This window comes from Magnolia sinica, chromosome 13 (assembly GCF_029962835.1).
Source record: "Magnolia sinica isolate HGM2019 chromosome 13, MsV1, whole genome shotgun sequence".
In the NCBI taxonomy this organism is placed as follows: Eukaryota; Viridiplantae; Streptophyta; class Magnoliopsida; order Magnoliales; family Magnoliaceae; genus Magnolia; species Magnolia sinica.
In genome coordinates this window covers 42,097,252-42,109,826 of record NC_080585.1, presented here as the reverse complement: position 1 = coordinate 42,109,826, position 12,575 = coordinate 42,097,252, and the positions used below count along the sequence as shown (strand labels likewise).

The 12,575-nt window shown below is 36.3% G+C and overlaps 1 protein-coding gene across 1 annotated transcript; it reads right to left on the bottom strand.

The window, feature by feature from the left end:
* Positions 1–2,241: 2,241 nt before the first annotated feature.
* On the bottom strand, positions 2,242–3,094 carry LOC131224348 (uncharacterized). Its single transcript, XM_058219860.1, has 3 exons — positions 2,884–3,094; positions 2,493–2,795; positions 2,242–2,407 (listed from the first exon to the last, which is right to left on the bottom strand). Exons 1-3 carry the CDS (start codon positions 3,091–3,093, stop codon positions 2,273–2,275), a joined length of 648 nt encoding a protein of 215 aa, XP_058075843.1. The 5' UTR covers position 3,094; the 3' UTR covers positions 2,242–2,272.
* Positions 3,095–12,575: the final 9,481 nt, after the last annotated feature.

Sequence of the window (12,575 nt, the reverse complement as noted above, 5' to 3'; positions counted from 1 at the left end):
ATTGCAACTAAAACAAATACTGTTAGTAGTAAAATGCAAGAATTTGGAGATCAAACTAAAGAAAAGAATCCAATGCATGTGCAGTTCATTACCAATGTCCTTGTAAAATCTCACCTGAATCAGTTGATTTCAATGACTGTCAAGTTGTGGCAGAGGGGAAAAAAAAAACCACGATTGTCAGTTGCATTAACATCTTCAATTTTGCTATAACCATCACCATTGGAGTTAGCCATGTATGTTGTAAAAGATACAAAACTTGAAAATGCCCACAGAAGTGCTTAATGCAAGTGCAAGGGATGATATTAGACTAAAAAAATCCCAGATAACTTTGGAATGAAAAAATAAGGAAAAAAATAGCAAATTCAATCACATAAACCGAACACTTGCAACCGTCCATCACACAAATCGCATTAAAAGAAGAAAAAATAAACATTAAACTATCTATTCATTTCCTACCAAAACATGCTAGGTTGGTATTTGTTAAATCTGAATTCCAAAGTATGAATCTGAAGTTGGAAAACTAGTGGTGAATGGATGTTTGGTTTATCCAAAAGGTATCCAGTTTGAAGCTGAAAGGCATAAAAAGTACATCTTCCAAGTTCTTTTACTCGGTCTTCCACTCAAAACAAAATGTTTACTATTGATCCTAGTATTATCTACTACATACTAGTAACATACAACCAATATTGGGGCACCATACCATAAGCTACAAAATTTCATATCCCCCTAAACAAGGTATCCTCCATTGATAACACACACACACACACACACACACACACACACACACACACATATTATAAGTTGTTTATTTTCATTCACATTCACAAATACATTCATCATCCAACCAACTATTAACAACATTTACAAAAAATAAATTATATCTAACCAACTCTTAATAATAATTTGCAACTTAACCTGCTAGGAGCCGTCATGCACCGTAATGTCTTACGGCAGAGCAGGTTCTGAGGAGTTACAAGTTAACCCTGATGACAGGATATAAATGAAGTGATAAAGATATAAATGATTCAAGATTAATTAAAGGTTTCGAGAACTTATATCCACCTCACTCTTATTGTCAAGTAGTCCTGAAGAAAATGTATCCACACTACGAGAAGGGGAAAAAAAAAATAATTTTGTGGCTGCATCGATATGGTCTAGTATGAACGACTGCTTACAAACCTAATGTTGGAAGATTGGGATTAAGCCACTACGTAGTTCTTAATATTTAAATCAGAACATTTTACGCATAAGCAAAGTAAAAATCAAAACAAATCATAATAGAAATATGTGTACCTTCTATCATGCATAAGAAGATGAAAAGCTGAAACAAATCACTAGATTAGTCAAGCAAAACTACTAAATAATTCAAGATAAAGATTTAGTCAAATAATATTCAAAATAACCTCAAACACAATCCATATGTCCTGACCAAATTACAAAACTATGTCCTTAACTTAGGAAAAGTTTTAAGTAAACTCCTTTAATATCTATGTTTCGTTAGCACTCTAGGCCAAAGGAGAACACCCACGTCGCAATCGGCTAACGTCTTCTCAATGTCACCAAACACATTCGCACTGGGAACTTCAACAACATCCAATATAACTTTGATGCAATCCGAAGGGATGCCTGCATTATCTCTAATCATATGCCCAAGTGCAACAACTCGACTACAAATATCTATCAAATGACAGATTTTTTCCACCTGTAGAAGTGGGTGGAGGTGGAGCTGACTCATCACGATGAGTTGAGGTATCGCCGGATCGATAAAACCCTTACAAGAAATAATTTTTATTATTTTCATGGATAAAATAGTAACTATACATTATTCTTTAATTGTTAAAATACCTGAGAACCAGCAGTGCCAGGAGAGCATTGCTTTGGTTGAACTAGAGTATTTATTTGATTCTGAACTTCAACCAAACGTTCTCCAATGTTCAATATCATGTTCTTGCACTCATTGAACTTGTTTTCCAGTTGCTCTTTTAATACAATCATCGATGCTTTAACCTTAGCAATTTTGCCCTTTCCTTCTCTAATTTCATTAATGTAAGGGGTTGAAGTAATAATGGTAGTTTTTGAAATATGACCCAACCCCTTAACACGTCCTCTTTTATCAAGACCACAAACTTAAATGATAATCCGCCATTATTAGTAATGCATGTATATTAGTAATAGAAAAGGTTCAGAAAGCTAAGTATGTCAAAGTGAAGAGAATGAATGAAAAACCTGTGTAACCGGGTCGTGATTTAAATCATTATGCATACAAGCTGGGTCATTGGCAACTATTTCTTTTATTTTTTTCCATTGTGATGCTCAGCTCTTGTGAAGGGAAAGACCCATCGGATCTAGTATGAGTTGCTAGAAACAATTCAGTTCTCGTGATTTGAGTATCTGGATTTTTTTGTTGCTGTAATTTACAATGAGAAATCATGTTAATTATTCTATATTCTTAAATTGGATTAAAAGAAAGTAAAGTTATGTTAAAAACTTACAATCAACTCTGTCGTCCTAGCAGACCCCCGTCGACCAGTCATGTGAGGGAACTTCATCTCTCTTCTGGATTCATTTCCCTTTTCACGACGAGACTTTGCCTCTTCTGTAGATTTGAAATCAACGAATTTGACCCAATCTTTTAGCTTGATACCATTTGGGCAATTTTTCTTTTTGTCTCCATCATTAGCATACATATCTAGGACACTTCCTCGTAATCGGTTCTTCCAGTCCTTCCACATATCATTAGCACGCTTAATTATGACACTTTTACAATTGTCGCTATCGTCAACATCATATTTGGCCTACATATTTCATTACACAGGGCAATTAGCCAACAACAATTATATTATAAACATTAAAAAGTAAAACTCATGTATTTTAAATGCTTACCAAAATAGTTGACCAAACATTATCCTTGATGGTACCTAGCACAAGCCGCCAATTTTTGTATGCAATTGAACAATGAGTCCTAACCACATTTCCTAGAAATGAGGTGAATTGATTTTTATTATCTGCAGTAATCTCTCCAATTGGACTGATTGAAACTTTTATCCTTGTGGTGCTTGCTAGGGCAGAACTAGAAGGCCCTACATATGACATAATTTATATAATAAAAAATTAAAATGATTAGTCATTTAATATATTGTTATACATTACAAAGAGATGACATTACACACATGCATATGTTTTTGCTGAATGAAAAGGAAAATAATCTAATATAGTAAATGTAATTAAATTTACTTCAACCTGATATAAAACTTGATCAGTTTCTTTTCCGCTTCTGAATACGTGGGTTACATTCAACAATTTTTACATATGACCCTTCTTGTATATCTTCACTAGTTGGGTCATACGGATCATCTATTAAGGAAGGGCTCGAGGAACCTACAGTCAACCTGGCCTCAAACACTAGCGGATCCTCAAATGTATATGCATCTTTTGTTAGTCGCTTCGGAACATCTAATACAACATGCCAGTCATCTCTTGTCGGATCCTTACAATAGAAGACTTGAGCCGCCTGAGATGCATGTATAAATGGCTCATCCTCTTCCTTGATATTCCTTCTAAACCTTCCTAGGTTAACAAATGTCAGATTTGTTTTAGGATCTATATAACATCCATTTGAAGTATCTTCGATATGCACCCAATCACAGTAGAACAATGTTATCTTAAAGGTGAAGTAGTTTAATTCAAGAGTTTGTCTAATGATACCATAGTAGGTGGCTTCTTATTCTACCAAGTTCTTATCTCCAGTACTTGCCCTGAACATAGTTAAGGCTTTCATAGAGACCCTGCTGTTTTGTGTTGTCAAGTTTTTTATAAAGTCTGATGTGTAAAAAACATATCTATTTACTGAGTATGTACTGTATGATGTGGCACTATAGCTAGGACCAGTAGTGATTCGCTTAAATTGTGACAATTCTTCATTCTCTAGTTGATCCCTTAACCAAGCATTGTAGTCTACTTCTTTTTGTACTGAGAGATTGCCCCTCCGATTTCGTCCCCTGCGTGTTTAGCCATGAATGTATGCATTGTACTTCCTACAAGTCATATATAATATAATATGAAAATTAAAATTTTACTTTACATGGTACAATTTAAAAACATTAAGGATAGAAACATAGACTTTTTTCAACATACCCCAGCTATTGAGCATTTTCAGCGTGATATTGTAATACCCATCCGTGTGCTTGTTAATATTGACATTAGTAAGAAGATAACTTTTTCCTTTATTATCGATTTGGAAATTATTGGCATTATCATCACCCTCATCATAGAATATCTTTTTCACTCTCTTATGGCTTCCTAACATCTTATCAGGCATGTAGTCCATGCATTACATCATGGACTCTTCTAGTATGTAGCATTCAGCAATACAACCCTCTGGATAAGTTTGATTCGTCACATACTTTTTGTATGTTCTCATCATCCTATACACATTAAAATTAGATATCGATATAAATAGAAAAAAAAATCAGAAAAAGAAAGTTGATAAATTCTGATAATTCATGTTACCTCTCAAAAGGATACATCTACTGAAATCTGATAGGTCCATAAAGTTGTACTTCCTCTGCTAAGTGTATCACTAGGTGTGTCATAGGAACAAAAAAAAAAGGGGGAAAATATTTTTCAAATACACATAATGTTTCCACTATTTTATTTTTTATATTTTGAAGCTCTTCATGATTAATAACTTTTGAACATATGACGTTGAAGAATCTTGACATTTCACAAATGGCGGTGTGCAATGTCTTCTTCTTTCCTAAAAAAGAGTGCATCAACAAAACTGGTAGCAATTGCTGCATCACAATGTGATAATCATGCGAATTGAGGGCCTTTAGCTAACAATCCTCTAAATTGACACGATGTGTCCAGTTTACACAATATCCTCTCGGGACTTTCAAATTACTCAGTGTCAGACAAAACAAGTTTCTTTCAGATGTGGACAACGTGAAAAGAGCTTTGGGTAAGAATAACCTGTCGTTCCTTTCTTTAGGCCACATAGACTTTCTTATCTTCATAGCCTGAAGATCCTAGCGGGCTTGTAAACCATCCTTAGTCTTATCTTTTGTATCCATGATTGTTGCGATGAGGTTCTCGGTGACATTTTTCTCAACATGCATCACATCCAGATTGTGATGAATGGGCAAATGCTCCCAGTATGGCAAGTCAAAAAGGATTGATCTCTTCGTCCAGGCAGTAATGTTGTCTGGGTCATTCTTAGACTTTTTATTATTCTTTCCCACTTGCTTTCCGAAAATAGTTTCAATATTATTCATTTTACGTAGTACATCTGAACCTTTCATATGCTTCGGAGCCTTCCTTTTTTCCTCTTTCCCATTGAACCTGGTTCTGTAGGTCCTAAAGTCATGACCTGATGGCAGGAATCTTCTATGTCCCATATATGCAAACTTCTTTCCATGTTCAAGCTAAACCGATTCCGTCTCCTTACTACAAATAGGGCATGTGTACTTTTCTCCTATCTTAAAACCAGAAAGATGTCCATATGCTAGACAATCGTGTATTGCCCATAATAAAATTTCCCTCATTGTGAACATATTCTTACTGTGCGAGTCATATGTCATAGATCCTTCCCACAATTCAAGCAACTCTGCGATCAACGGTTGCAAGTAAACGTCAATGTCATGTCCTGGATCTGTTTTTTTTTTTTGGGATCAAAAGTGTTAACATGGTAAACTCCATCCACATGCATAAATGAGGCGGGAGATTATACGTAACAATCATAATAGGCTAGCAACTATATGAATTGCTCATATTCCCAAAAAAATTGAATCCATCCGTTATAAGTTCCAAACGAACGTTGCATAGTTCCACAACAAAATCAGCATACTTTTCATCTACAATCTTCCACATAGATGAATCCACAGGATGACACATGCAAATATCATCTTGAGCCGACTTTGAATGCCATATCATATTCTCTGCAATCTCTAGTATAGTGTAGAGTCTTTTTAACCTTGGCGTTAATGGGAAGTACCTTAGCACCTTACGAGGTACACGTGGGGCGGTTGACCTTACAACACTATTAAATTTCCATTTGCTTGCTTCACATTTTGGACAACACTGCTTATTAACATGGTCCTTCCAGTACAAAATACAATCGTTAGGGCATGCATGTATTGTCTCATAGTTTATACCCAATGAACTAATCAACCTCTTTGCATTATAAGTACTATCTGGCAAAGGGTTCTCGTTGGGCAAAATTTTCTTGAGCAAGTTTAACAACTCTGTAAAGCTATTGTCTGACCAACGAAACCTATCCTTCATACTTAGCAACTCCACTGTCATAGACAACTTTGTATGCTTCAGTTTACAAGATGGATATAGGGGTTGTTTTGCATCCTCCATTAACTTCTTATACCGAGCCTCATCGCCTAAGTCATCACGAGCTTCAATATCATCTTCATTATTAACCTCACCCATACATGCATCTAACTCAATGGGTTGAAAACGACTGAAAACATCATTCACCAAATCGACCATTCTGGGCAACACATCTTCATTACAATTATCGACAGACGTACTCGCACCTCTTTCAAGACGTTGTTCCCCGTGGAGAAACCACGTCATGTACATTTGATCTATGCCATTAAAAACCAAGTGTTCGGAAATGGTTTCTAATGTCATCTTCCCCCGTATATTACAACACTTGGCATCCCCATTTGAATTTTGTTTCACGTACTCTAGAAATGTTATAACACCTTCCATGTATTCAACAGTTAACCTTCCTGCCCTCACCTAATTCTTGCATGGTGTCATGGAAGCCATCTCTGGTAACATGTACATGATGTGTTTAAGTTAGATTACAAATGAGTATGTCTACCTAACTAACTAAATCAGTCGCACATCCAAGACCAGATGGATTGTAACGCTTTCATTTTCAAATTTAAATGCCTACACCGAAATTCCGGCAGCATCTCCCCATATCTCTCCAGATATATTGATCTTGTATTTGATTGCCACGTCAGGTATCAACACAAAGTGAGGATATTTGACAATGAAAATAAATGCAAGAAACATATCCAGAGAGAAAAAGAGAGATGATGCATAGAAAAGGCAAGTGCATTTGAATTGCTAAAATGAAAGCATTACATTCTATCCGATCTTGAACTGTCCAAACAGGGACAATTTAAGGATTTTTATGCACCAAGGAGCACACTGTATCTATGCCTGGCCACATAAAAACCCTTAAATGGGTAACTGATTGTCTTAATCTATATACAATCACATCAAAATTTTTAATCTAAATGAACATAATTCAAAATACAACTCATTTCTAAATGTAGAATCATAACAAAAGAATTGGTAACCTGAGTTGTTTTCCTGCAACCAGTCTCACCAGATGACAGCATCACCTGTTCTCCATACATAAACAGATAAACAAAACTCAGAGCATGACATTGAATAACATTGAATCCTCCTTTCACCAGTAGTAACAAAAAGAAACTGCTCAATACAAGTGTAACAGGTTTATCCTCCTTTGTTTTTATTAAGCATGGTGATGGGGATATTCTTTTCTAACAGATGGGTGTAATCTATTTAGTCCCATACATGAAAGTAGACATGACCAAAATCTGAAAATCCAAATCAATCTAACAAAAACCAACAAAATCCAAAACCGAAAATAAGATTCAAAACAAACCAAAATGGATGCCTAAACTGCAAAAACTACACAAGAAGCATCTACATGCATCTACCGACCAGTTACCACTTGTAGTTTCTCCAACAATGCATGACATCGATAAACTTCTACTTTTGATTTTTCTATATAGCATAAATTAGAAAAGATTCAAGTGACTAAAATTTTTCTATGGATGGTAACTGGCCAAGAAAAGCTAATCACATTATATATAGTAAAAATTAGAAAAGATTCAAGTGACTAAAATTTTCTTATGGATGGTAACTGTCCAAGAACAGTTTAGCCATTTGTTCCAGATGACATGGATTGACGACTCATCTGAGTTACACATGACTTGTCAGAGTAAACTTAGACCCTAGTTTGGAACCACAAATAAGCCTTCAAAATATGCCCAACTCGGCCAAGTCATGACTCAACTCGGGATGTTCTAATTAATCTTTTATATGAATGAAGATAATGCAGCACATCATTACAATCATTTGAAGAAACATGGATGAATTACCTCCAACCAATAACGGAGCAACTTAGAAATGGAATTCATCTAATTTATGAAGAAAATAAGAGTGATCCAAAATAAAATCCGATCAGTGTAAGCTTTCAAGTCTTTCTTTTTGTAAAACAGTAAACAAAACTTGTGAAAGAATTAAATACATCAACAACAACTCATAGTGCCCATCTTCAAATATCAAAATTAGGGAAATCAACATGTACTTTCTCATAGTGCTATCCTTAAACTGAAAACCATCTCAGCACCAAATCTCACCATTTGCAATAGTTTATCTTTCTTAACAGCATCACCAAAAGGACAAGTGTAAATGGAAGTACTTGAGTTTGTAAAACCAACTTGTATTAAAAGGTGCAAAAATACCCCAAGCATGGATTTCAAATGTTGGGAAAAGGAAAGGTGGATCTCATATTCCTTGTTCAAGTATCTTGCACCTGTTTCTTCAAGGATCCACCTATCAAAGCTTTAATACAACTGGAAAATTGCAGCAACTTTAAGGAATATACAACCACATTTAAAAATAAAAAATAAAATTTAAAAAGGCTGAAGACACAATTATTTAGAGTTTTGGATACCTGAGATTTGGGCAGAAGGCCATCTAGAGTGCTGTCCAATCATATCAACAGTCTACATCCCTGAACCCTATGACCCACTTGTACAAATTGAAACCTCATTGTGCACTATTCAACGAGGCATTATCTAATACCTTGGGCTGTAATTCTGAAATTTTATTATTTGAAAAAAGAGAGATTCTACTGTCTATCCTTTTCTTTCTCGTAAGGAGGATTTGGATATAGAAGAAATGAATTCAATTTCCTTGAACATGGAGTTTACCACTGTTTCTGTAATGAAGTAACTACAAAATTCGATTTCTAATTCTAAAGTTTTACTTAAAAAATGTGGATATCTATTTCTCCCCAAAAAAAAAATGTTAGATGCCGATTTCCAAGGTTATGAGATATAGCTCATAGTGTTTAACTGCTGACCTCTTAACATTTCCATGGAAAATTGCACCTTGGAAGCAAACAACATATATCTACTGTGGATCTGTAGTTCTCCGTTATCTAAGTATTCTAGAGGGGTTTTCCATGTCCACATTTTGGATTGTCATGTCCAAACAGGCCCAGGTCATTCTTTTTCTTCTCCAAGCTACTTTGGATAGGAGCAATCTACATGTGAAGAAAAAAAAACCCATCTAAAAGAAGCCACAAAACCATAATACAATACCTTAATTGCAATCCCTTCTTTTGATAGCTAGGCCCATTTTTTCTGCCATTTCCTGACAGAAAGTTCCAGACTATAAAGAAAGGATGCAAATATCATTTTCCTCACAAATACCTATAAAAACTCAGAGACCCAAAAACCCCATCTGACAAAAACCATAAAATTCAAGAGGGAAAAAAATAACCACAAAACCAAAAGCACAACATTCCACAGAAAATGCATTTTACAAGCACACATGTGAAAGTGAAATGTCAGAAAATGAAAAAGCTCAGAATTCCACAAATACAAAGATCTCTGACAAAACCAATAAAACCCATCACCCAAACACATGATCCAGAGGTACCCAAACATGAGTTTTTTTTTTTTTTAAAACCAAGTACACATAAACCCACATCTGACAAAACAAAGTGCATGGCAACATTACAATGACAATGAGTTCAAAAAGGGGGTGTATCTATCAAAACCAAGGGGCTGAAAATATCAATTCCCATAACAATTACACATAAACCCAACACCCAAAAAAACAGGGGGTTTCAAATCATGGGGGTTCCGAATCCAGGGGGTTTCCAATCATGGGGGTTCCGAATCCGGGGGGTTTCCAATCATGGCGCTGGAAGAGAGAGATTGAGAGAGAACCACCACTATCAATCGATTGAGAGAGAGATTGAGAGAGAACCACCACTATCAATCGATTGAGAGAGTGAACGAGAGCATTACCTGATGTTCGTGAAGAGATCGACAGGAAGAGAGAGGTCGGAGAGATCTTTAGGGCCTGCGCTGGGAGAGGGACAGACGGAGAGTGAATGAGAGGGAGAGCGAAGAGGGGTCTCGTATTAAGGGAGACGGATTGGCTACACGGGGCTGGTGATCGGTGCTCTGTGGGCCCCACCATGATGTACGTGTTTCATCCATTCCGTTCATCCATTTTTACGGATCATTTTAGGTTTAATACAAAAAATGATAGGGATATAAATCTTAGGCGGACCACACCACATGAAGAAAAATAGTGATTGGATATCCGCCATTAAAATCCTCCTAAGGCTCACTGTACTGTTTATTTAACATCCAATCTGTTGATTTGGTCATAAAGACCCAGATGAATGGAAAAAATAAATATCGGCTTGATCCAAAACTTTTATCGCCCCAAAACGTTTTTAATGGTCAAAATTCATTCAAAACTGTTTCCTGTAATGTGGTCCACTTGAGATTGAGATATAATTCATTTTTTTTCTCACATCATAAAATGATATATAAAAATAGATGGACGGCATGGATGACACACATACATCATAGTGGGCCCCACAGAGCACCGACCACCATTGGAGTCGCCAATCCGTTCCCCGTTTTAAGGGACATGGATTTCCTGCTAAAGCCTTTCACAGGAAGTTCCTGCACAAGGATGCTGGATGGGGCCCACCACCATGTTTGTGGGAAATCTACTCTGTTAATCTATTTATAGAGATCATTTTAGAAAAATATACCAAAAACTAAGTGGATCCAAAACTCAAGTGGGCCACATGAGATGAAACAATGGGGATTCAGTGAGAACCATTGAAACATTCTTACGGCCATAAAAAGCTTTGTTTCAGGCTTTTTATTAATTTCTTCTATATTTTCACTTCATCCTAGTGTTAATGACCTTATCAACTATTTGGATGGCATATAAACGTCAAGGTGGAGCCCAGGAAGTTTTCAACTATAGGTATTTGTTTCCCCACTGTTTCCTCTTCTGTGACCCACTTGATTTTTGGATCCAACTCATTTTTGATCTTTGGTCCTAAAATGATCTCTAAAAACGGATTAACGGAGTAAATTTTCCAAACACATGGTGTTGGGCCCCACCCAGCATCTTGCGCAGGAATTTTTCAATGGTAGGGGTTCTGTGTCTCGTTAAAAAGTGGTGACCAGCCAATGGCTGGTGGTCGGTGCTCTGTGGGCCCCATTAACGTACGTGTTTCATCCACGCCGTCCATCTATTTTTCCTGAAAATTTTATGGTATAAGACCAAAAATGAGGTATACCCCAATCTCAAATGGACTGCATCAGAGGTAGTAGTGTTGAATGAACTTCAACCATTAAAAACTTTTTGGGGCTATAAAAGTTTTGGATCAAGTTGATATTTATTTTTTCCTTTCATTTGGTCCGTATGACTTAATCAGTAGATTGGATGTCAAATAAACAGTATGGTGATCCCTAAGAGGATTTTAATAGTGTATATCCAATCACTATTGTTTTCCTGTGGTATGGTCCACCTGAGATTTATGTCCCGCTAATTTTTGGTATAAAACTGTAAAATAATCTGAAAAAATGGATGAACGAAATAGATGAAACACGTACATCATAGTGGGGCACACATAGCACCGACCACCAACCATGAGGCTGGTGGTAAGGGGAGTAGCCAATCCGTTTCTAGCCAAATGAAGGGAGAGGAATAGTTGGCTGACGTCAGCAAATTCTGTGGGTCCCATCATGAGGTATGTATTATATCAAAACCGTCCATCCAACTGGCGAGCTCGTCGTAAGGCTTGAGACAAAAAATAAGACAGATTTAACCATCAAGTGGACCACACTGAAAAAAGTAGTGGGGGATTGAACGTCTACCATTAAAGCCCTTTTGGGGGCCATAAAAGTTTTGGATCAAGCTGATCTTTGTTTTTTCCCTTCATCAGGGCCTGTATGATCTAATCAACAGATTGGATGTCAAATAAATAGATTGGTGTGGGTTGATCCCAAATTTTCGGTAAATCTAAAACTTAAGTGGACCATGCCACACGAAACAATGTGGAATAATGATTTCCACCATTGATACCTTCCTTAGGCCCACAGTAATGTTTATTTTCTATCCAACCTATTCTTAATATCAAATATATATGAATGAAGAGAAAACACCAACATCAGCTTGATCCAAAACTTCTATAGCCTCCAAGAATTTTTCAATGGTAGAGGTTTAATCACACAATTTCCTGTGGTGTGGTCCGCTTGAGCTTTGGATATGCTTCCTTTTTGTTCTTTAGACCTCAAATTATCTGTTAATGTGGATAAACAGAATGGATAAAATAAATAAATAACGGTGGACCCCACAAAGTTTACTTCGGTAAAGGTAATGACTAACTCACCTAAATGTAGAGGGGTTTCCTTAAAACATTTATAATCATATATTGGGCTTGCCTTAATGTGATTCACATATCCAAC

Bases quoted from the DNA above. Each gene is read 5' to 3' on its own strand.
- LOC131224348 (XM_058219860.1), bottom strand. From the start codon at position 3,093: ATGTCATATGTAGGGCCTTCTAGTTCTGCCCTAGCAAGCACCACAAGG. The intron at 2,796-2,883 runs GTAAGCATTTAA...TGAAATATGTAG, and splicing joins ATGTTTGGTCAACTATTTTG to GCCAAATATGATGTTGACGA. The intron at 2,408-2,492 runs GTAAGTTTTTAA...TGTAAATTACAG, and splicing joins CTAGGACGACAGAGTTGATT to CAACAAAAAAATCCAGATAC.